The sequence below is a fragment of the Ostrinia nubilalis genome, chromosome 2, assembly GCF_963855985.1.
Source record: "Ostrinia nubilalis chromosome 2, ilOstNubi1.1, whole genome shotgun sequence".
Lineage (NCBI taxonomy): Eukaryota > Metazoa > Arthropoda > Insecta > Lepidoptera > Crambidae > Ostrinia > Ostrinia nubilalis.
This window is the reverse complement of record NC_087089.1, coordinates 13,817,406-13,842,043: the sequence shown is the minus strand read 5'-3', so window position 1 is coordinate 13,842,043 and position 24,638 is coordinate 13,817,406. Positions and strand designations below refer to the sequence as shown.

Sequence of the window (24,638 nt, the reverse complement as noted above, 5' to 3'; positions counted from 1 at the left end):
TACGACCGTTCGCTATTATACGACCGTTCGCTATTATACGACCGTTCGCTATTATACGACCGTTCGCTATTATACGACCGTTCGCTATTATACGACCGTTCGCTATTATACGACCGTTCGCTATTATACGACCGTTCGCTATTATACGACCGTTCGCTATTATACGACCGTTCGCTATTATACGACCGTTCGCTATTATACGACCGTTCGCTATTATACGACCGTTCGCTATTATACGACCGTTCGCTATTATACGACCTATCGCTATTATACGACCGTTCGCTATTATACGACCGTTCGCTATTATACGACCGTTCGCTATTATACGACCGTTCGCTATTATACGACCGTTCGCTTTTATACGATCGTTCGCTATTATACGACCGTTCGCTTTTATACGACCGTTCGCTAATATACGACCGTTCGCTATTATACGATCGTTCGCTATTATACGACCGTTCGCTATTATACGAATCGTTTCTAGTACCCAAGGCGCCGACCACTATGCGGCAGAGGGAACACCCCAGGTTTTTAGTGGGTTCGAATCCCACATAACCTACCGTCCCCCGGCGGTAGGTATGGATAGGCCATTTTCCTGGGTAAAAAAAAATTGTCACGGGTCGCGCGACCTGTCATTATCATATGATTGTGCCGGCGATGGCGATCTGTACGCGTAGATGTGGTTGAAGCATCACGGTCATAAGCTTTCGTTCGTTTTAGGCAAATGACGTCCACTGCTGAACAAAGACCTTCTTCAAGGATTTCCACAACAACCGGTCCTGAATTTCTCGCATGCAGGTACTTCTCGCGACCTTCGCCAGAATACTTTGAATCTTAGCTTAGTAGAAATTCTGTTTATATTTGCAGATCCAAATAAAGCATGGATGTACGATTACCTGGTCCCAGGGCCCAGGGCAAAGGGCACCACGTTCCAAGCTGCTATGAAGCTCACTATCATCATTGGGCAGGTGTTTGGTCTGCTACCTGTTGTAGGAGTGTCTGAGAAAGATTCTTCTAAGATAAGGTCAGTTGATATAACTATAAAAATGTAAATACGAAAGTAACTTTGTCTGTCCTTACTAACTTTAATGACTTACGCCCTAATGACTTACTGTGCGTGGCCGCACAGGGTCACACACGGACCAATCACTAAGCTCTATTCAACGCTGTGCGTTCGATTTGCTGCAGCAAAGCAAGCATCGTTTGTGAATACGAGTGTTACAATTACAAAACCTAACCTAACCTAACCCAACGGTGGACTGACTCGTGATCCGAGAAACGCGAGTTTAGTACTCCATTCCTGCTGGACTTATGGTGAACCCACTCGCAGCAGCAAATCGCACTCACAGTGTTGAATAAAGCTCTGTGATTGGTTCGTGTGTGACCCTGCGCATCCACGCGCACTGTGAGACTTCATAGTAATGTTTGTGAATACGGGCGTAATAGTTTAAAACAAATCCCAAGCACGAGTAGGACTATAGGACACACGGATCGACGTACCTAATAACATTTATTTACTAAACTTTTTGTATTTCATGACATAATTTTTAATTAATATAACCAACAGCAATTTATTGCTCTTACCTGCTGTGTTTAATAATCTTAAATTGATATTACGAGTAGATCTAAGACGGTCTCATTAAATGGGTATCTTTGAGGTCGTTTATAAATTTGAAGGACTTGTAGATTATGTTTTTGGCTTTAATCTCTTAAAAAATATTTTGCTAAGAAATCAGTTTGAAATAAATACGAAATTATATTTGCCTCTAGAACGGAATCGGTTTCATACATTTACGCCCGTATTCACAAACGATGCTTGCCTAAGTGAAGCAGCAAATCAAACGCACAGCATTGAATAGAGCTCTGTGATTGGTTCGTGTGTCACCCTGTACGTCCACGCGCACTGTGAGACCTCATAGTAATGTTTGTGAATACTGGCGTTAGTATCAGATTATTTTTGTTGAAAAAGAGCACCTATTTCAACTTACATAAGTTTCCACATTCTGCTTGATGTCATCGATTGTACAGTCAGCGTTAAATACATCAAAGTTGCCAAAAGGGATGATGACTGGGTAATGAAATCGAAATTCATTTAGTCCGTCAGACAGATAATTTAAAAATATTGGACACATATTTTTTATTTTTTTTCATAATCGAATAATTACAGTATTACATTGAGTTGAAATGTTGCGTGACGTCACTCAAAAAAAATCTACCCAAGCGTGACGTAACGCGCCATTTCAACTCGACGTAGCACTGTTATTATTTAATTATGAAAGAAAACAAAAAAATATGAGTCTAATATTTTCTAATTATCTGTCTGACGGACAAATAATTGAAATTTTGTCATCTAGCTCATTGGGATAAGGTTGTGTTATGAACTTTTTTATCCACTTTGGGTGTCACGAACTATTTGACGCTGACTGTACCTAGTTTTTTTTTTAGATTCACTATCTTCTCGTGGCGATGCCTATACAGCTGCCTGACTATTATGGGCCAAAGCACGTTCATGGTGTTCTGTATCTTGAGCTTAGTCAAGAATACCGAAGAATCGTTGTCTTCAAACAGTAAGTTTATCAGCAGTGATTAGTCCATAGAGTTATTTTTATAGACATGTTAAAGCTTGACACACACGGTCACATCTGAACACAAGTAGGAAGGCTCTGGATGCAGGTAGGATTGGCCAGATACTAACTGGCCAATCTGGAAGTCATTGGGGGAGACCTACAACGCGGTCGATTAAATTGCGCACCCGGCGGCCGTGACGTCACATCGCCGCTCTTGTACAAAACGTGGCGAACGCGGGGAGATGGGGAGGGAGAGTCGCATTTCAGTGAGGTGCGCAGTTACCTCAATCTGGTTGTATGTTCTGTAGTGGGAGTCCTATGTCCAAAATGATGATTCGAGCCCTTACAACGTAACTAGCATGTGAAAATTGTTGGTGTATCTTTTATTAATGAATAAATAAATGTTCTTCCAGCATCAATAGTTTTCTACAGCACCAATTGCTTGATAACGGTTTTCTTTCTTCGGATCGCCACAAGATGGCCGCGTCTTTGTCGGCAGATTGCAAAGGTAGAGGCTATTGACCCCAACCCTGATAACACGCTTGTAAGGAAGTGCAATGCTGCGTGCATCATCACACTGAGCCTTGCTGCTCGTAAGTATAAGGTTCATTTTCCTAATCAATATAAAGACAATAGGACATCAACCTAATTGGTGCCATTTTGCTTTAAAAAAGTACATTTAAAAGTAGAAACATATTAATTGCTTAATTTATTTAGTACAATGATACCATGGTTTCAATACTTCAGGATTCGATGACTGCCCGCAATGTGCCATGGTTGCAAACCATTCTTTGCACCTCATTTTTCTGAAGTCGGGTAAAATGTTATGAATGTTATGGATGACGGAAGGATTTTTGTTACTACTTCACACACTACTGGACGTCAGAAAAAAACTAGTTACCTAATATAGGTCTAAATAAATGAAAAGAAAAAATCTATTAACTTTCAGTGGAACACGTGTTTGCTGACATATCAGGCTTATCAGGAGCACTGGACTGTCCAACAGGAAAGCACCTCTATGAGGCATTCATCACCACCAGCTTTCCGTGGATATACTCCTTCATTACGTACAATGACCTTCTTGGACCGATAACGCAAGTAAGATTTGATAGTTTTTACCGTTTTTTATAGTCTTTTGAGACTAGCCCAAAAAAACTTCGTGTGCGCGGGACCTCTAGTAAGAACTTATCCTTTTAGAGATACTTAACATGGCTCCAGTATAAGTTGTACGTAGCTTAGCTACCTCCAGGGTCAGTCTACCTTTGGGAAACTGGGTATAAGTGCTTGTTCTCATCAAGGTTTACATTTGTCTCTGACGGGTTACGAACCTCTAACCGCAGCAGACGTTGTGATCTAGCACGGATCCACTGGATCCACCGACCCTGGCGACTGTAAACGTGACTTTTGAGATATCATCATCATCATCATCATCATCATCTCAGCCATAGGACGTCCACTGCTGAACGTAGGCCTCCCCCAATGCTTTCCATGTTCCATGTTTCCATGTTGCATGTCGCCTTTGAGATATACCTACTTTCATTTTTCCTTCGCTACACACCGCCACATTATACTTACTGGAATATTTATTACTTTTTTAGATTATCAACCTACAATGCACTTTCAATTGGAACTTCTCAGATGTGTTCGTCATCTGCGTCAGTTTCTTCCTAACTTCAAGGCTAGAGCAAGTCAATAAACGGATTGTAGCTGTCAAAGGAAAGGTGAGGTTTCAAATAGGCCTTTATTTTAACTAAGGAAGTCTTTAAGCATGCGAGCGAGAAGATACGTTATGACTCTCAAAAACAGCTTATACTCGTAGACATGACTCAGAAGTAAGATTGGTATAATTGTTGTAAAAATGTTTTATCACCTTTTTTGAAGAAAAATATCAGCACACTTCTGTGCCATACCGTAGCTTGACCTTATCATCTTGTTAAGATAGAACTATTTATTAGGTATTTTCCACTAAACTTTTAATATTTCGGCAGATTTTCATGTGTCAATAACGAAATAACTATGAGCCACCGTTAATTTGTTGCGTCGCATGAAATTAATATCAAAGTGATATTAAACAGTGTCGCTTGATGCCATTAACAGGTAAAATCTCCTTTACGCGCGTTCTAAAGGTCTATTACGTATTTGATGGAGACTGATCGTCATCACTCCACAGTCTCTATAAATGTGAGTGAATCTCTATGAGTTTGATAGCAATTACGACGGGCTAGACTCCATGATAAGCTTTAATAATGGCCAGTAATCGCCCACCTAGTTTTATGACGTAATTAAGGATTAGAAATTCGTAGCGCTTCTTACATAGCGCTATTAACTAGGTAACTATGAAAATATAATGTTTTAGAAGAGTTGGTTGTTGCGAAAATAGTTATTTAATGGGTGGCCTTTTCCAGCAATGGTGTCCTTATGCCCGTTGCCCGTTTTTACCACACAGATTTCGTTATAAAATAGTGACATTTTATCTTTTCCGATATTTGAAAGAACCAACGACAACAAGATGGACCGGTGATCTCATAAAGGTAATTCATTGGGCTACCCCAATGATTCCTATGTTCAGCAGTGGACGTCTTGTTGCTGATCATGATGAATGAACGAAAGTTTTACTAAATGTATCTGATAACGAAACAAACAGTTTTCCTTTTATTTTCCAGTACGTGCCATCAACGTTCTGGCGTTCGATCAGAGAAGACTATTGCAGGGCCGCGTCATTGGTGCGGAAGGTTGATGACGTCATCGGAGGGATCATCTTCATATCCTTCGCAAACAACCTCTTCTTCATTTGCCTGCAGATGCTGCACACTTTCGCGTATTTTTTTATGCTGTTTTTGCAGATTCTCCATTATTATGTCCTTTTAAAATTCTTTAAAAATAATACCCATACGAGAGCTACTTTGTGAGAAGCTAATTGAATCATTAGATTCGCATTATGAATTCAATTGATAATTACCTGCTAATCTATTAGAAAAATAATTTTGCAATTAAAAAACGTTCAAATCTTTCATTCAGTTCATTACATTATATCAATGCTTTTTATTTCAAGGGAAGGGGTGTCAGCAAAGCCTTCATGTAAATACGATGCTCCTGATGAACGGTAAGATTATGTTTTACAGTAGACATTATTTTTATTTATTTATTTATTTATTTATTTATTTATTTATATTAGGAAGACCAGGGTTTACATAATTGATTATTTTACAGTTAATAACACTTGATAACCACTTATAGGTCCCCACAGATAGAATTGTGGTGGATATTTAAAGAAATTATAAAAACAGATAAAATTTATACGATACACGATACACCTAATGTTGTAATAAAGAGATAGTAATTTTACCATATTAGAGTTCCCGTTACCTCATATTTATAATAAACAACATGATAAAAAAAAAAAAAAAATTACATGATAGGCTTGAAAAAACGCTCGCTCAGCAGCCGCCTAAGCGCTGGTATGCTAGTATAGAATAAATCAATATCTAGTTCCTTACTCAGTCTGTTAAATCTGTCGCCAGCACGCCATATAAAGCTATTCTGTCTATAGTTAGTGGTCGCCTTCGGAAGAAAAATAAGTGGATTAAATCTCATGGGCCTTAGAGGCGCCCTCAGAGATATTTTGGCTAGTAGGTGTGGGCAGTCAATTACACCTGTGGCAATCTTTTGTCAATAAGTGACGTCCGCTATCTCGCGCCTCAGTTCCAAAGGAAGAAGGTGGTGTTTTCTGCAGAGGGGTAGGTATTCTGAGGAATTATAAGATTCTTTCATGCGAAAGCAGAGAAATTTCACAAACTTCCTCTGAATACTCTCCAGTCGAGATATGTACACCTGATATCTAGGGTTCCAAACCTGTGACGCATATTCTAAGTGGCTACGGACAAAGGTGCAGTACAAAATCTTCAGTGTTTTAGCCTTAGTAAAGCCAACAGAGCTACGCATCACAAATCCGAGGGCCTGACAGGCTTTGGTTGCGATATTATCGATATGAGAGTCAAATAATAGCTTCATGTCATGCGTTACACCGAGATCTTTAATACTGGTTTTGCGTTCAAGTGAAGTCCCTTTGAGTGTATATGTGGACAAATGAATGGCTTGTTTACGGGAAAAAGTGACCGCAAAACATTTAGAGGGATTAAGATCAAGTTGGTTGCAAAAGCAGTAATATTCCAAGCGCAACAGATCGGCCTGGAGAGCATCAGCATCTTCTTTTGACGAAATTGTAGTAAAAATTTTCATATCGTCAGCGAAGCAAAGAAGACGAGATGAGTGGAGGCACGAGTTTATGTCATTTACGAAGATTAAAAATAATAAAGGGCCCAGTAGCGATCCTTGGGGTACACCACTGGGTATGGGCACCCAACTGGACATATAGTTGCTGACTACCACAGCCTGAGTACGATTTGAGATATATGAGGTTAACCACCTGAGTAAATCACCTCTAATGCCGATTTTTTGTAATTTCGATAAAAGGATACCGTGGTTTATACGATCAAAACATTTGCTGTAATCTGTATATATGACATCGATCTGTTTCCCGTTGTCCATTGCCTCGGTAATATAGTCATTAAGAACGACCAAATTCGATACTGTCGATCGTCCCCTCAGAAAGCCGTGTTGATAATCACTAAATGCGGTCTTAAGTGAAGCATAGATTTGGTCGTACACTATTTTTTCAAATACCTTTGAAATTATACAGAGTTTAGAGATCGGCCTGTAATTTAAGACGTCAACCTTGGACCCCTTTTTATGAACTGGTGTGATGAAAGCTGATTTCCAAATCCCAGGCACTGAGCACTCGAGGAGAGATTTTTGAAAGAGGAGACAAATTGGTAAAGATAATGCCTCGGCACAGTTAATTAAGATCGGTGCGGACAGAAGATCAGGGCCAGCCGATTTGGAGGGATCCAGTTTTGAGAGTAGCTTCTGAACTACGGTTTGGTCGATCTCTATTGAGGAGACATCGCACGCACTACCGCCAGATAGGTCATTTGGGGACATTACATGTTGGTCTAGCGGTGACAAAGGAATGTTGGGGTCTAAAAAAGTAGATTTGAAATAATCCGAGAATGCATTACAGATATTTTCACCTGTGTCGACCATGGCATCCTCATACTTCATGCTGCTGGGCATGGAGTTACAGTTGCGGCGCGACTTAATGTAAGACCAAAAATGTTTGGGATTGGTTCTAATAGAATCTTCTACAGATGAAATGTAATTATTATAACAAAGCGATTCGATAGTTTTTACTCTTTTACATAATACTTTATAGGATTCAAGGTCGCATCTGTTTTTATAAATTTTGTATTTATGTTGATACTTGCGCTTTTCTTTAATGGCTTTAATTAGTGATGGGGAGTACCATTTAGGGTTTGAGTTGCTATAGACCAACTTGTGAGGGATATATTTATCCCGTAGGGCATTTAGAATCGAGTAAAAAGAACTAACTGCACTCTCAAGCGACACATCCAGAAACTTACCAGACCAATCAATGCCAGATATTTCCTCATTCATGGAATCATAATCAGCTTTATCATACCTGTAGCGTATTGATGGCGATGTCTTAAGAGGGTCATAGGCTGAAAAACATAAAGAAACCGTCAAGGCGCTGTGGTGGGGATCTATAGGTACCAAGGGGTCGTCACATTCACTAACTATTACTTCTTCATTCGACAATACTAAGTCTAGAATTCTTCCGTACGAATTAATAATACCATTATATTGTCGGAGGTGACACGTATTGAGTTCGTCGATTAATAGTTGTTCATCCGGAGTACGATAGTTGTTAGGGGAAAAAGAACCCATGGCATCGGGGAGCCAAGCTATACCACTAAGATTAAAATCACCAATAATAAGAAAAGTGTCGAACGGGTGAGCTAAAATAATGTCACTTAATTTAGTTAAAAAATTAGATAGTTGCAGAGAGAAGGTGTTGCCACGGTTTTGATTACACAAATATAATACACATAGGTGAATTCTATTAACTTTTTTGGTATTTTTACATTTAACCGTTAATGTTATCCACAAATCCTCAGCGGAGGACTGGAATTGCTGTTGTGTAACAACAGATAACTCTTTACGCGTTGCCACCAACACACCACCGCCGCGACCCTGTCCCGTAAGGGCATAGTCCCGGTCCCGCCTCCAGACCACATACCTACTGTCGAATAACTCCGTGTCAGATACACTATGCACTAACCAGGTCTCAGTAAGAACGACTACGTCATACGATTGTAAAAGTAGGTTACGAGAAAAAGATATAGTTTTAGATCTTAGTCCGCGCACATTCTGATAGTAAAGTGATAGTTGACGTTCCCTATTTAAATTAGCACTGTTATTCATTACAGAATGCCGATTGATAGCAATTGCATAGTAGCCATATAGAAACATAGCACCACAACATTAGATTAATATAATCTAAGACCACAACGAATAAAACACAGCCCAATGGCGAGCGAATATTTCCAACCCGGCAGACGCGCGAGCGCAAGCGATCCGGAGTAGTAATGAGAACGACGGCGTACGCAGGTAGAAGCGATATGCAAATTAGGCGCAGTGTTGTAGCAAAAAATGTGACAGTGCGACGGGACGGAAAGCGACAACATGATCTATAGACAGTGGGCGTGAGCGAGAGAAGTATAGGCATGGCGACACGCAGTCTAAGCAGAAACAACCCGTTGCGTAAAGTTGAATTGGTGTAGACTAGATAACAAAAGAGCGGTGTTCGGGTACGACTGCGGCCACTGGGCAAAGCAGAGGTTGCAAACCTATTAACAATTGTGTCTGACTTTAAATTAATTAGATTTTGAGACAAGCTAAAGAATATTGTGTCGTTAAATATTAAAAAATGTACAGTAAAAATGATAATTAATTCAACAGTCCAAACAGTTAAGTAAGTTAAACTATGTATGAAGTAGATTAAGAAAGTTTGTTTAAATCATTTTCGGTGTTAATAATCTTAACGTGTGACATGTCGTTCTTTCTTACGTGAATCTTTCCATACTTGACCCAGATATAACGGTAGTCTTTAGCCTTGAGTACAGACTTCGTTTTAGTCAGGAGTTTTTTGTAATCTGGGGTTAGGTGGTCATTGATAAAAACACGTCCAGTGCCGGCGAAGCCTAGATCCTCCACAGATATTGTCTTCAGGGCTCGTGCTGCAGCCACGAATTCTTCCTTTATGTATCGATTGATAAAACACACAATTATTGACCTATCTTTCGAGTCATGTATGGGGATCCGTGACACATAATTTATTTGCGACTTCGGGACAGCGTAATTGATGACCTTGCTGATGGATTCCACAACAGAAAACAGGTTCTCTCCCTTCCTTTGTGGAACTCCTTTAATCTCGATGTTATTGAGGCGGGCCCACTGCTCTCGCGCTGAGGAATCATTCTTGACCTGGTTTAAGACTTCTTGGGTCGTCGTGACAGTTTCCCGTATGTTTACTACTTCAGGAAGCCTCGATTCCACACTGGTCAGTCGGGCAGAGAAATCATCCAGTTTCGCGCTATTGAACTCACAGGATGCTCTGAGATCTGCAATCTCGGTTTTTATTGTCTTGACATCTTCGAGGAGAGTAGGAAGCGAAGAGAGCTGCAACTTAATGCCCCGGATCTCATTCAGAATGACTTCCAGCGATGCCGATTCAGGTGAGGGAGCCGGTGAAGGGCTGGGTGAGGGATTCCTGCAGGCGGGACATTTCCAGGCCGCTCGTCTGTCAGACCGCAATTTGCGATAGGCTGTTTCCGAAATGTTGGCACAGGTGAAATCCAGGTGCCTCTTGCATGATCCACACTGCGCTCCATCATTGAAACTCGAGTTGCACATCGCGCACTTCATGGTTGATTTTAGAGTGAAACGAGAGCACAAAGTTAACAAAAAAGGTTGACAACTACTGGGGTGACTGTTGAGCCGGTGTACGTGTTCCGACAACGAGTGTTCGAGCGGTACTGATAAAATTAGTGTTTCGACTACTGTTATAATTAGTGTTTCGACTACAGAAGTAACGACCGTCTTTAATAATTTACCAGCGACAAAAGGGAGGATTTGTCCTACATTCGCTCCCATGCTGGTTAGACGGATTGGGGGGGCCTGATCTTTGCATATATCTCTCCCATCTTTTCTTTAGTCGCATCTTATAACACCGACGGGAAAAGTGGAAGGGTTCTATTCTACTCTGCCCGATCGTACGTGGGTGACTCAATTTGATTTAATAATCAAACAATCCCTTCCAGAGTTGGATGTCCACACATAAGGTAGACAGACGACGATAGATTGCAGAAAGGCCTTTACCAACCAGCTAATCTGGAAATTGTTGGAACTTATATTTAGCAGTGGTCGTCCTATGGCTGAAATGATAATGATGAAATGGAGGATTTGTCTCCACGCCGGCCACACTAGGGAAGCCTGATTTTCGCATAATGTCATATCTCTCTCTTAGTCGCCTTTTACGACATCCAAAGAAAAATTGAGGATGGCCATCCTAATTTAATTTAATTTACAAGCAATTCTTTCCAGACTTTTCCGTGGGTACGAGCAAGCAATATACTTCGTGTACTCCTGTGTGTTCCTGGTGGCGAGGTCTCTAGCGGTGTCTCTGATCGCTGCCCAAGTGCACACTGCGAGTACGAAGCCAGCCCAGGCTTTGTACCGGGTGTCCTCGTCTGCTTACTGCGTGGAAGTAAGTCCTGAATAACCAGAGTTCTCCATATGTCAGCCGACAGCACATCAAATCAAAATCAAAATTATCTTTATTTGTGTAGACTATTTAAAATAGTACTTACAAATCGTCAAAATGCTCTTAAGGAGCCTATACATGTCTCATTATTTTTTTGCTTCGAGACAAACATTTGGCTAGTGCTGAGAAGAAGCGCCGCAACAAACTCAGCAACAACATCAAGCTATATAAGAAGCACTGTGACATCTTATGTAGTTGTAAAACGGGCGATTTTGCATCAATAATGAGTAGTCTAATGTGCTGTCGTCTGTACTATACCCTGAGATGGATAGATGGATGTTTGTTACTCTTACACGCAAAAACTACTGTATCGATTTAAATAAGATTTGGTTTAAAGATAGAGACCCAGAGAAACACAAAGGTTTTTTTCTGATTTTTGGAAGGGTCACACGGTTGTTTGGTTTAGTTAATAGATTTTAACCTGATGATTTTTTCAGATACAACGGTTGTTAGATCAAATCCATATGGACACGGTCGCACTAAGTGGGATTCAGTTTTTCAACGTCACACGTGGCTTAGTTTTAACGGTAAGTGAATCATCATCATCATCCCCATCAGGTTATTAAGTCACTAATGCCGAAGAACGATTCTCTAATTTACCAGAGGCAAATGAAAGATTCGGACCATTCCCACCCCCACGCTGCCGTCTGTCCAACTGGTTAGGGAGGCCTAATGTTCGCATATTGATTCCTTAGTCACCTCTTACGACATCCAAAGGAAGAATAGGCCCTATTATACTCTACCAGAAGCACACGACTACATGGGTAAATACATAAATTAAACACCATAATACAGGCCTCTCTATCTATATTCTTGACGTCCAACGCCAATGTATTTCGCAGGGCTAGAAACGTTGTTTTCCTGGTGAAGATTGAAAGGCTTAAAATGAAAAGGAGTAATGACTATTAGTGACTTAATAGTTTTCTGAAATTTCATTTCGTACTTAACTGCTACAAAATGATGGCAAAGGAATTAAAGCGTTGGGCCTTGAAGTGAAGAACGCTAGAGTGAGCAGCGGACCGCTTAATGCAACAATATTAACTCATTAAGGCGACAATATTTTCCGCTTAAAATCTTTCTGTATTTAGTTAACAAGCCTTTTGACCCTTTTCGAGATATTTTATTCGATGTCAATCAAATCAAAGTAATTACTTAAATCTACGATTGAGTTCCTTTACATTTGAAACTAAAACGAGTGTTAACGAAAATCTCCAGATTCTAGAGGCCGAGCTCCAAAATATTAAAATCTTTTTCGACAAAGGTTTAGGTACTCATATTATGTCTTTTAAGCACCACAGCTTATAAACTATAAGCACTTGCTATATTTTATGTTTGTCTCGAAGCGCTGGTAGGGTCCAAAAGATAAGGAGACATGTAAAGTGGCACATAAGGGCTACCTTTTTTTTATCTATACTAATATTATGAATGCGAAAGTAACTCTGTCTGTCTATCTGTCTCTCTTTCACGCCTAAACCACTGAACCGATTTTGATGTTTGGCATAGAGATAGTTTGAGTCCCGGGAAAGGACATAGGATAGTCTTTATCCCGGTTTTTGAAACCGGTTTCAGAAAAAGTTTTTCTGTGACAAACAAAATTCCTCGTGGTCGAAACCGCGGGCGGAAAGCTAGTTTACTATATATTGACGTTCATAAGTTCCACTTGTGGTCTAAACTTTATAAAATATTTTTGATTTTGATCTTGACTCTTTTTTACAGGTAGCTGGAACTATTGTCACGTACGAATTGGTTCTAATGCAGTTCACTGGAGTGTCACCTACGTCTGCTTCACCAACTGTTCCATCGCCGACATAAAAGTGCTTGTTGCATCTGAAAATGCTTAGCTTTGAAAACGCACAATGACAATGGACCTGAAAAATTCATAGAACGCTTTTAATAGAAACGGAAACAACGTAAAGTTCGTTGGAAACAGATAGATGAAATTGTAAAGAAACTATGAAACAAGCCAATGATATCAAAAGAAGCTTCAATTTAACACTATTATCTATTAATATTATTATAGTACGTTATAGGTTTCGATGTCTAACCCGATAAAAACCATAATAAGTTTGTGAAAAATTTATGACAGTTGCAGAAAACGATTGGTTTTATTTACTTCCATTTTGTATTGTACGAGTACCTAACTTTCAAAATGAATGGCATGCAAATAGCGTTTGAAAATAAACGTATTTATGTCACTGAGTTAGGATACCACAGTTATACGTAAATATTATAATAAGTAAATAAGAGTATACGAAAAGGTGTCTGTGGTTTCCTTTTGATTCCTAATATAATAACATCATTCATTGTACTCCCACGAAAAGGAAATCATAGAAAATCATAGGTAATGTAATGTTCTGATCAAAGACCTTATTAAGGTGAGTAGAAATGTTATATGAAAACATAAGAACTGAGCCAATCTTGTTGGTAGGTAGGTACCTTTCTGAGCCTACCGATTTGTACTGGTATTATTAATAATCTTAGTAGCTTCTTAGAAGTTATCACGTTACCATTATTGTTGTATGATTAAGGATTGGTACTTTTATTTGTAACTAGCCGTGCCCGCGACTTTGTGTGCGTGAAAATAATTTGAATATTTTTTCTCATTTTCGCAACATTTTTCATTTATAATTTGCTTCCATTGATCGTAGCTAGATAGATAGTAATTTCCTCAATAAATGGGATAACTATCCAACACAAAAATAATAGAAAGATTAGACATTTTGTGTAGTAGGTATTCAACAATAATAAAAAAGAAAGTGGCAAAAATGCTTTTTAATCATACTTGAAACTTTTATCATATCAAACATAACTTGCCGAAATAAGATCTGAATTACAAAGTAAATAATATCATAAAGAAAACCCTTCAAAAATAACTTTTCTGATCATATACAAATACCTAGTATGCCTGTCGTGTTTTATGTTTCTAAAACATACAGGACTATATTTCGTTCTTGAACGACCGCAGATTCTTGACAACGTGCAGCGTTTTCAGTCAAATCTGTAGTGACATCAATCTAGTTCTTAGCAACGTTTTGTTTTGTCTTTTTTATACGTTTTATCTCTTTCTTTCAACGTAAACTAGCTAAAATGGCGCAGTGACCCATAGTGAGTCTTGGCCTCCGACAATAAGGCTGAGTTGCACCATCTTACTTTGACTTTAACAAACGTCAAAAATCTGTCAAACTCCATACAAAATACGCTAGTTATCGTTGTAGTTACGGTTAAGGTTAGGTGGTGCAACTCAGCCTAAGAACACTCCGGTCTGCGTCACTTCTCGTCAGTTATTGACGTAGAGACAGTATTTCTTTCAACTATACATGGCTTGCAAATTATACGTTGAGTAATTATGTAAATTTGGTGTCAAAAACGCATCTTATTAAAACTTCTTATTACTACTTCGGCTTATTTAAATACATTTGTATTTACATCCAAGGATGATAATATTATAAATTATTAATCGAAGTTTTTTTTGTGATGTCTGACTTCAACGATAATAATTCATTAATTTTATATCGACATGTTTATTAATTTAGGTAGAAAGGATGCAAAACGCGTCCGTTGGGTGCAACTTTCTCAACCTGTGTTTAAGCCGTTCGTTGAAATCATTTGTCATACTGAATGAGCACCAGTTCATATTTTATTATGTTGCCAGCCACCTGTAAGAAAATAAACATTTCTATCAGTCGCATGCGATGGATAATAAAATAGATATAGGTGCCAATATAGCCTTAGAAGGATATTTTTCTTTCTAAGAGCAAGGACACAATCTCTTTTTCATTATAATATGTTTGAAAGACTTGTTACATAGATCTAAATTTAAGCTGTATGGCACATGTCTTTGCCTTTTCTTGCAAAATGAAAGAAAAGAACAAATAAGCGTGACCTTGTTCACGATTTCTATTTTTTCTGTATTTGAAATTATTGAGATTTAAGTCTGTAATTAAGACTTTATTAACCCTTTATTGTACACTGCATAAGACAAGAAAAGGAAAGATTTTAATTTAAGGACCAAGCACGTACCGTGTTTAGCCCTTAGCAAGGTGATTAAAGTACTTTTATAATGATGCTTGACTGTATGAATTTAAAATCCTGGTCTATACATAATACCAACCTCCAGTAACGTCTGTCTACTCAACCAAAAGAATCCCATCCCACTTAATGCCACAAAGTCATGACTTAGTTGATTGTTGAGTCTCTTTATCTGTAACAAGATTTCATCTTTAGGTTTTGTATCCATCACAGACTGCAGCGGAAAATATGCCGTGAGAAGAAGCAACGAACTACACTGTTTATGTACAGTAAACATTACTTTAAATACTTTAACAAAATGGCGTCTATATTTTCCTTACTAATGTTTGATTTAACTCAAAAAATAACTCTAGCACAACATTTTAAAAATGATAGGTGTTCAACCTTATTACCTATAAGTTAGAAGGTTAAAATTTTGGTTGAAAATAAATGGCACAGAGTCCAAATTTCAGAATATTCTTATTACATCCAAACAAATTTCTTATTATACCCAAAGGTAAACTGGTCGAGAATGCTTTAGTGCATTAAGTTCTCCTTATGTTTAAATAAATAATTACCTCGACATTGTATCCAGAGACTGGACATAGCCTAATGTATTCTAGAGCTCTTCTAGAATAAATGTGGACGTCAGCAGCAGCCAGCACCACACTGCATGCCCTGAAGAGGAGCCAGCCCAGAGATAAAAAGTAGTAGAAGTAGCTCATCAGTGATCCTCCAGTTTTACTGAAAAGAAAATGATATTTGATTAGTAAAAAACATAAAGATTAATAAAAAATGCCGTATGGTTTCGGCAGAGTATAGAGTGCGGCAAGCGCAGCGTAGAACGCCCATCCAAGGTGGACCAACGACCTCATAAAGTTAGCAGGAAGGCGCTGGATGCAGATCGTTACCAACCGGTCAGTATGGAAATCATTAGGGGAGGCCTATGTTCAAAGCTGGACTACATCATGTGGCAGAAATGAGAATGATTGAGAGTAGATTAAGCCCCCTCTTCCTAAGGAGGTCATAAAAGGTGACTATTGAGGGACAAAAATGTGCGAACATCAAGCCTTCCCAACGCATCTAGCCAGTGTGGCGAGTGTAGGCAAACCGTCACCTTTATAAATGTACCCACTTTAGACCCAAGAAAAGTTGGAGGCAGATAAAGAAGAAGTTGTTAATATTTGACAGAAGGACTAGTGCGCCAATTTGTGCGTCCACCATGCGTACTAGTGTAGCTTGGCGCACGTACGCCTCGCGAACACGACGCCATTTTTGGTTGCGCACATATTTTGCTGTGCTGATCTGAAAAAAAAGTATCTAAATGTATAAAATAGCTACAGAGGGCAACTGAGTCACTGAACTCCACCGTTAACATGACAAACTACAGTGTAAAAAGACACAGTGGTGGATTATTTTACTTCTCTACCAGATTGCTGTTGGGACCACAGTTAGAGAAGGAAAAAATATTAAATCAGTCTTAATAGTTGCTAGTTAAAATTGATTTAGGGACAACAGTCTCGTAATTACTTATTGTAGAGACGACGGCACATCAAGCAGAATACTGTGAGATCTTATGTCACTTGTAATAGAGGCGAATTTGCAGATAAAATGCATGCATGCATCATCATCATCATCATCATCATCATCATCATCATGCTACAACTTATGGTTCAAAATTCAATAAAAAAATGCTGCAAAGTTTCAAAAACATTACCCTTTTCTCTTTGTCCACGTTTTCCTTTTTTACTAGCGAATTGACGTATAAATTTAATCTGTGGTAGCGTGAAGTAAGTCCCATGCTTATCAAAACTATTATTAGATCTTGAAAATTCCATAATATTGTTGCTATTTTGCTTATGAAAAATATCGGGATTGCAGTCCATAAGCTGTAAGTATCTAAAATTGCATTAATTTGTGATTTATTTTAGATATGCAAAATAATCATTTCAAGCATTTATCCCAAACTATTCTCAACAGTTCAATAAGTATGAAAAGTCTTTCTGGTATATTTATCATAATGTCAAACAAAAGTTTTTAAATTAGGTTATAATACTTATTTAAAACTAACTAACTAGTCAACTAACTATTGAATTGAAAATATATCATACAAAGTACTTACCAGGTCTTATCAGAAATGCATGAGAATTTAAAATGTACTTATGTAAGTAATCCATTGGCGGAGTGTCAAAGCCTATGGCCATAAACATGCTCAGCAAATGTTCCACTGCAACAAGAATAAAGTTTAGAACATTTCGCCCGTATTCACAAACGATGCTTGCTTAAGTGAAGCAGCAAATCGAACGCACAGCGTTGAATAGAGCTCTGTGATTGGTTCGTTTGTCACCCTGTGCGTCTACGCGCACTGTGAAACCTCAAAGTAATGTTTGTGAATACGGGCGAAAATGGTATACATACATAGGTACTCGTACCTACTCGTAGATTGATAGTTTACGATCACCTGACCTGGGGATTAGCTCATCGTAAGTTTTTCCGTTGTTTGGTGACTTTGCTTACTTTGGGACTATATGGCGATGTGTAATAGTCTGTTACAATTTTTTTGGGATAGTTAATATTCATAAAAATGAAGGTTGCAGCAAGGTGCTTGATGCTGGCCGCTGCGAACTAGCTAATCTGGAAATCATTGGGGGTGGCTCATGTTCAGCAGTGGACGTCCAGTGGCTGAAATGATGATAATGACGATTGATGCATACAATAGACTTTATACATTACCAATAGAGCATATTGAGATGAAACACGCTACAACAATGACTCTCCTTTGGATGGTAGTGTCGGGTGGACCCAGTGTAGCGTCCAACAACTCGGCTCTCTTCCAGTAGACGGAGAGCCTTCTCCACGAGGATATGAACTTCCAAGATAGAATGAGGGAGAGGAAACCATTTCCATAGAATACACTGCCAGAGAGTCTTGCCGTTAGACCGCCTGAAAGAAATTAAAACTCACAGCACAGCAAAAAAAATAACTATTTTGTACTACATATTAACATACAGCTAGGTATGAGTTCCTTGATTATCAGAATAAATAAAGTAAAAAATGTGTTTATTAAAAAATTTAACACAGGTCACCAGGAACACCAGGATCCCTCCGCGCTCCGTGGAAACACACAGATCTTGATTGATTGCATCCATTTTATTTATATCGTAAAGTAAAAATAAATTTAAGATGAGTCTAGACTATGTAACACACACACGTTAATCATTCTGGACGACGTGTGCACTATTATAACAATGTGGGCTTGTTCAATAAAAAAGTCTGTATATCATTTTGCATAATGTGGACGCACCTATACAGACAAAATAAGTAGGATGAATACAACAACTCACGTCCATCGTCAATATGTTTAGCAACTCCAGTTAATATTTTTATGAGCATCCAAATAGCAGCAGCTTCTATAGCTGTCAGCATTGACAGCACAATTATTGCCCAAACCAAAGACATTTTATTCCCATATGTGGGAATCCCGACCCACTGGGCCACTGTAAAGATGTGCGTCAAAGTGGGGAGGAACATCTGGAAACGAGATTTATGTTTTACGTGTGCCAACGTACAATACGAAAGTTTTTTTTTTTTTTTTTTTATGTCATAGGAGGCAAACGAATTTCCAAAGTTTCCAAGTACATAATGCTTCAAAGAATATTTAGCCCTAAAGACAAAAATAACATCAATACCTTACCATAGATTGTTTCATCCACGGAGACGCGCCCCACCATTCTTCCGCTAATGTTTGAGTGTTATCGGTACACGCTAAATCATCCATGAGTGCACACGCACACTACAACAATGACGCTCGGATTGCTCGGATCAACTTGACTTACTTTGACTTATAGTCCTATGTCCCCTAGATGGGGCAGAGGGCGTCCACAACAGTCCTCCATCTCGTTCGGTCTTGAGCTTCTCGCTTGATCTCGCTCCAGGTTTTGCCGATCTTCTTCGCCTCGTCCGCTACAGTGCGCCGCCAAGTTTGCCTGGGTCGACCACGTTTGCGTTTTCCTTGGGGATTCCAATCCAGAGCCTGCTTAGGGATGTGATCGGGGTCCCTTCGGAGAGTGTGGCCAATCCAGTTCCACTTGCGGCGCTTGATCTGCTGGTCGCTCGGATCAAACTCCCCGCAATTCTTCTCAGCACTGGCCCATTTATTGTCGAAGCAGGTATTGTGGTAGGGTTAATACGGGGACGTGTAAAAGTGATTTGCCTATTTGCAAAAATAAATTAGTTTTATAAGTTTTTTTATGCACCCCGTGCTTCCCTCGACCAAAATTGGTGGGGCGTGTTTTCGTGAATGAACGATCTATATTAGTCAAACCTATCAAAATAAAAATGATAAAAAAATAATATTATTAACTTACGTCTCGCTGTCGAAGTTCAAATTTTCTCGAACTCATTTTTTCCTAAAGTAATTTTTGAGAATATTTTCAGTATTTCAGATGAAAGCTAATCGTATCATTTGTTTCCTCCGTGGTTGAGGATTCCGGGTGAAGCTCGCTTCCACTTTCTTCCTGATCATCACTTACCATCAGGTGAGATACAGGCCAAGAGCTTCCTCGTTGTGGATTAAAAAAATATCTCTGTAAAAAACTAGGTACTTTTTTTGAAAAAAGTAATGTCACTAATTGAGCTCAATCAAGCCATGCATGCACTGTCACATCTGATCTTGTTTATTCTCTAACTGCTCATGGTTTGCGTGAGGGTATATTTGTTTGTGACAAGATACTATCAAACATTTTGATGAATAACACGTCTTTGTTCACTACGTGTCGATTATATTAATCATTGAGGACTACAATGTTTGGAAGGGTTTTATCCATAAACACAAACACGCTTTATTATTTATGTGCTAAGTATTGTGATTCATAAACGGCATCATTAAGTGGCATTTAAAGGTAAACATGTCAAGTGACAAGTGAGTCAGCATTTCTTTTTTACGTAGCTAGCCCTTGCCCACGGCTTTGCTCGCATTTTAGTAATAAATATTCTAAGTTACTCAACAATAATGTGCCATTCTGATGTTGAATTTTTTTTGGAATCGATCCAGCAGTTTTTAAGATGGCTCGTTGCAAACATACAAAAATACAAATCTTTCCTAATTAATAATTTTACTATGCTAAGACTATGACTAGCCTATGCCCGCGAATTTACTTGCGTACTTTAACTATTTAACTAGCCCGTATTCACAAACGATATTTGCTTATGTGAAGCAGAAAATCGAATGCACAGCGTTGAATAGAGTTCTGTGATTGGTGTGTATGTCACACTGTGCGTGTACACGCACTGTGAGACCTCATAGTAATGTTTACCATACCATACCATAACCATAAACATGTTAACTTAAAAAACTATGTATAATTTGAATTAGGTACCTTTGGAAGCCGATATTATGATTTCCCGAAGTACCGGTAGAGCAAGCTATATTTGGAACGTGTAGTGAACGTGCCTTGAAACTTCAAGGCATATTGAAATAATAAACAATATGTGACACAAACGTGATGTCTGACATAAAGGTTATTAGTACAGTCAGTGTCAAATAATTCCTAACACCCAAAGTGGCCAAAAAGTTGACAACACAACCATATTCCAATAGGGATGTTTCCTGGGTAAAAAAGCAAGAGTTTTAATTAGTCCGTCAGTTAGCTTATCAAAAAATACGCGACACGTATTTTTCACTTTTTCAAACTAATGAAAATGTAAAGAGATAAAGCGTGTCAAAGTTCTAAAGAAAAGGCCCGTGACGTCAATGAGTGCTTAAAAGTGCAGCACTTTGTGACGTCGCGCGGAACTTCAACATACTATAACTTTGTAATTATTTGTTTGATTGACATTTAAAAATATACGTGTCCAATTTTATTTTAATTAAAATTGACGGTCTAAAAATTTTTTTTTAGGAAACTAGCCTATTGCAACCAACGTTTTGCGAACTTATTGGCTACTTTGTCACTAGCTATTTGAAAGTTAAAGAAAGAAAGAAAGTATTTATTTGATGCGAGTATTAAAAGCGTTACAAATAAATAACAACTTAAACACTAAAAAACAGAGTACACGCACCAAAATGGCATCTGCTCAGTATAAGCCGTGACGTTGTATTTGACGCTGACTGTACCAGCACGCCGCTCCAACTAAAACTAAAATGGAAGTAAAGCTAAATACCTGCATGAAATCCATTAGTTTTGTTTACTTGATATGCTAACCACCTATTTGACTGAAGCATCGACATGTACATTAATATTTACTCGTAATGGGTTCGAATTATGTACTATCGTTACAATCGTTAACAAGTTTTGTTAAACTATTCACATTACACAGGGTGTCCCATAAGGGCCTAAATAATACATCGTGATTTTTGTGTGGGTTTTATGAAGGACTAGCGGCCGCCCGCGACTTCGTCTGCGTGGATCCCGTTTTACCCCCTTATGGGTGGAGTTTCGTTAAATCCTTTCGTAGCGTCATAACATCTACCTGCAACTGCATGCCAAATTTCAGCCCGATCCGTCCAGTAGTTTGGGCTGTGCGTTGATAGATCACTATGTCAGTCAGTCAGTCAGTCAGTCTTTTTTAAGTTTTATATACAGTGTGTCCGGGCTTGTAGTGATCAAACTTTAAGGGCGTAATCTATGGACAATTTTATCGATGAAAATACTTCAAATTTGGGGCTTGACCCATTTCTCGCAAAATTACGAGGATTTAAGTTTTTAATTTTTAGTTTTCACCTCTTCCTTCAAAAACAAGTGAAAGCGTGGGTAGCTTAACATTAATAAGCAAAAATTTTATATCATGCGATAGCCAATAAAATTATCTATTAGCAGAAGTAGAAAACAGATACAAGTTTCATACATTTTAAGGGAGTAAGAATGGATTTAATTAGAAAAAAACATGACTTTTTTCACTTCTTTTTCAGTTATTTTCCAACGCAAGAAAAACCAGGTCGTTAAGGTATGTTTTATTTGCATTGTATTATTAGTATTTGAGCTATTCTACAAAACGAATGTAAATTTATTAGTCTACGTCTTTTAGTTTCGACGTAATTGTTGAACAAAGATACCCCTTCCCAGCGGTTTCCATAGTAATCGGAATAGGTTGTGTGATTCTTTCAGGCAGTGCATTTTCGCATGTCGCGTGCGCTATGAGGTATCACAGAGCTCTATTCAACGCTTTGCGTTCAATTTTCTGCTTCACTTAAGCAAGCATCGTTTGTGAATACGGGCGTAAGGTTGTTTTGTTGTCAACTTTTTGGCCACTTTGGGTGTCACGGACTATTTGACTCTGACTCTACAAACTTGTGTGGGACTGTCATCCAAAAGAACCTTACAGTAACTTTGTAGTTTTAGCTTCAAGATACATCTTGGAGATTCCCGAGAGATCCCGGACGATAAACGAGTGTTACAATGTAAGACACCAGGTGATGACTGACGCTATCTTTACATAGTATAAAATAAAGATCCCGCTGTCCGTACGTTTAGATCTTTTTAACTGTGCTGTGTTTGATTTTAATTCAGTTTTCATTAATAAATACATAGAGTGAGACAAAAGGAGAAGACAGGATCTACTTTTACAATTTATACAATAGTGACAGTGACAGTGATAGTGATTGTATAAATATTAACAGTAATTCCATACAAAATGAAAAACATCATTGAATGAACAATTTATTTTCTTCTTATCACAAAAAAAAACAACATTTTAAACGATTAAAAAATTAAAAATTCATAAAATTCATTTATTTTTGCAAATAGGCTTTAAAAAAGCGCTTTTACACGTCCCAATATTAACCCTACCACTGCTTCGGGACAATAAATGGGCCAGTGCTGAGAAGAAGCAGCGCAAGAAACTCAGTCACTATTGTCAGCCTCCTTTTCAAGGTTTTACAGTCTTTAAAATATACAAATTATAGTCATAAGTATTAATGCGAGCTAGGTAGTTAAACATTCCAAACATTTTTATCCTTTATACAGTGTGAGTCACGTTAAAGTGTACATATGAAAATAGATGAAACTAGACCTATTTTTATCGACAAAAAAGAGGTCAAAAAATTTTTGAGATTTTTTTTATTTTTTTTATAGAATTTTTTTTCTTCGAATTACTTATTGTAAAGAAAACGTAATAACTTTTAAACTTAGCGGTATATCCTGATAAAATAAAAACAGTAATAATGCTAAATAACAGGCGATCAAAAAAAATACATAAAATACACAAAAAAGGCCAACAAATAATAAAAAATGATACTTATTGAAAAAAATCTGCTTTTAAATTCGTGTTTTTTTGATTATTTGATAAATTTCTCCAAAAAATGCCCCTATAACCGGTGGTTTTTATTACGTTGTATTATTTTCTATCGTATTACCTTTGTAAAACCAAAAATCGCATGTCTCTATCCCTATCACAACATTTGCTATGATCGTTTGAACAAAGGCCTGCCACAACATTATTCTCCGCTACAGGTAGAGACAATTTTAATTTTAACTAAAATGCTTATTGTACTTCAAAATCTTTTGTTTTTATTTGAAATCTAACTTGTCTGTATCAAAATTACAAATCTAGAGCCATTTTCAGTTTCGTTGTTAATGAAGCATTGAATGGCGCGCCCGGAGAGGCTTAGTTCAAACGATCATTGCAAACGTTGTGATAGGGATAGAGACATGCGATTTTTGGTTTTACGAAGCTAATACGATAGAAAATAATACAAAGTAATAAAAACCACCGGTTATAGGGGCTTTTTTTGGAGAAATTTATCAAATAACCAAAAAAACACGAATTTTAAAGCAGATTTTTTAAAAAAAGTATCATTTTTTATTATTTGTTGGCCTTTTTTGTGTATTTTATGTATTTTTTTAGTATTGCCTGTTATTTAGCATTGTTACTGTTTTTATTTTATCAGGATATACTGCTTAGTTTAAAAGTTATTACGTTTTCTTTACAATAAGTAATTCGAAGAAAAAAAATTCTATAAAAAATTAAAAAAAAATCTCAAAAATTTTTTGACCTCTTTTTTGTCGATAAAAATAGGTCTAGTTTCATCTGTTTTCATATGTACACTTTAACGTGACTCACACTGTATAATCATCAACTTTATAGTAGCCCTTTTTCATTAAGGTGCTTTTGATATGTGCTTTAAATTTATGAATGGGCAATTCTACAACAGTTTGTGGTAATTTATTGAAAAGTTTAATACATTTCCCCATAAATGAATTACCAATCTTGTGCAGTCTGAAATTTGGAACGGCAAGTTTATTTTTGTTTCTTGTATTGAACTTGTGTAAATCACTCTTTCTAGTAAATTGCTCTATATTTTTGCGAACATATAAAAGGTT

The 24,638-nt window shown here is 37.9% G+C and overlaps 2 protein-coding genes across 2 annotated transcripts; one reads left to right on the top strand and one right to left on the bottom strand.

The window, feature by feature from the left end:
• The first annotated feature begins 929 nt into the window (after positions 1–929).
• On the top strand, positions 930–13,156 carry LOC135084624 (gustatory receptor for sugar taste 64e-like). The gene is made up of 10 exons (XM_063979395.1): positions 930–1,024; positions 2,446–2,567; positions 2,981–3,160; positions 3,517–3,665; positions 4,166–4,288; positions 5,231–5,385; positions 5,620–5,670; positions 11,091–11,253; positions 11,748–11,837; positions 13,027–13,156. The coding sequence occupies exons 1-10, from the start codon at positions 942–944 to the stop codon at positions 13,120–13,122; spliced, it is 1,212 nt and encodes a 403-aa protein (XP_063835465.1). The 5' UTR covers positions 930–941; the 3' UTR covers positions 13,123–13,156.
• A 1,744-nt stretch (positions 13,157–14,900) lies between these two features.
• Positions 14,901–18,849, bottom strand: LOC135084563 (gustatory receptor for sugar taste 64a-like). Its single transcript, XM_063979329.1, has 8 exons — positions 18,663–18,849; positions 18,052–18,261; positions 17,441–17,545; positions 17,036–17,217; positions 16,454–16,623; positions 15,897–16,062; positions 15,422–15,511; positions 14,901–14,966 (listed from the first exon to the last, which is right to left on the bottom strand). Exons 1-8 carry the CDS (start codon positions 18,847–18,849, stop codon positions 14,913–14,915), a joined length of 1,164 nt encoding a protein of 387 aa, XP_063835399.1. The 3' UTR covers positions 14,901–14,912.
• Positions 18,850–24,638: the final 5,789 nt, after the last annotated feature.

Coding starts and splice junctions, on each gene's coding strand:
- LOC135084624 (XM_063979395.1), top strand. CDS start 942: ATGAAGCTCACTATCATCATTGGGCAGGTGTTTGGTCTGCTACCTGTT. Junction 1,025..2,445: donor AAAGATTCTTCTAAGATAAG/GTCAGTTGATAT, acceptor TTTTTTTTTTAG/ATTCACTATCTTCTCGTGGC. Junction 2,568..2,980: donor AGAATCGTTGTCTTCAAACA/GTAAGTTTATCA, acceptor ATGTTCTTCCAG/CATCAATAGTTTTCTACAGC.
- LOC135084563 (XM_063979329.1), bottom strand. CDS start 18,849: ATGTTCCTCCCCACTTTGACGCACATCTTTACAGTGGCCCAGTGGGTC. Junction 17,546..18,051: donor CATCTCAATATGCTCTATTG/GTAATGTATAAA, acceptor TTCTTGTTGCAG/TGGAACATTTGCTGAGCATG. Junction 14,967..15,421: donor GTAGACAGACGTTACTGGAG/GTTGGTATTATG, acceptor ATTTTCTTACAG/GTGGCTGGCAACATAATAAA.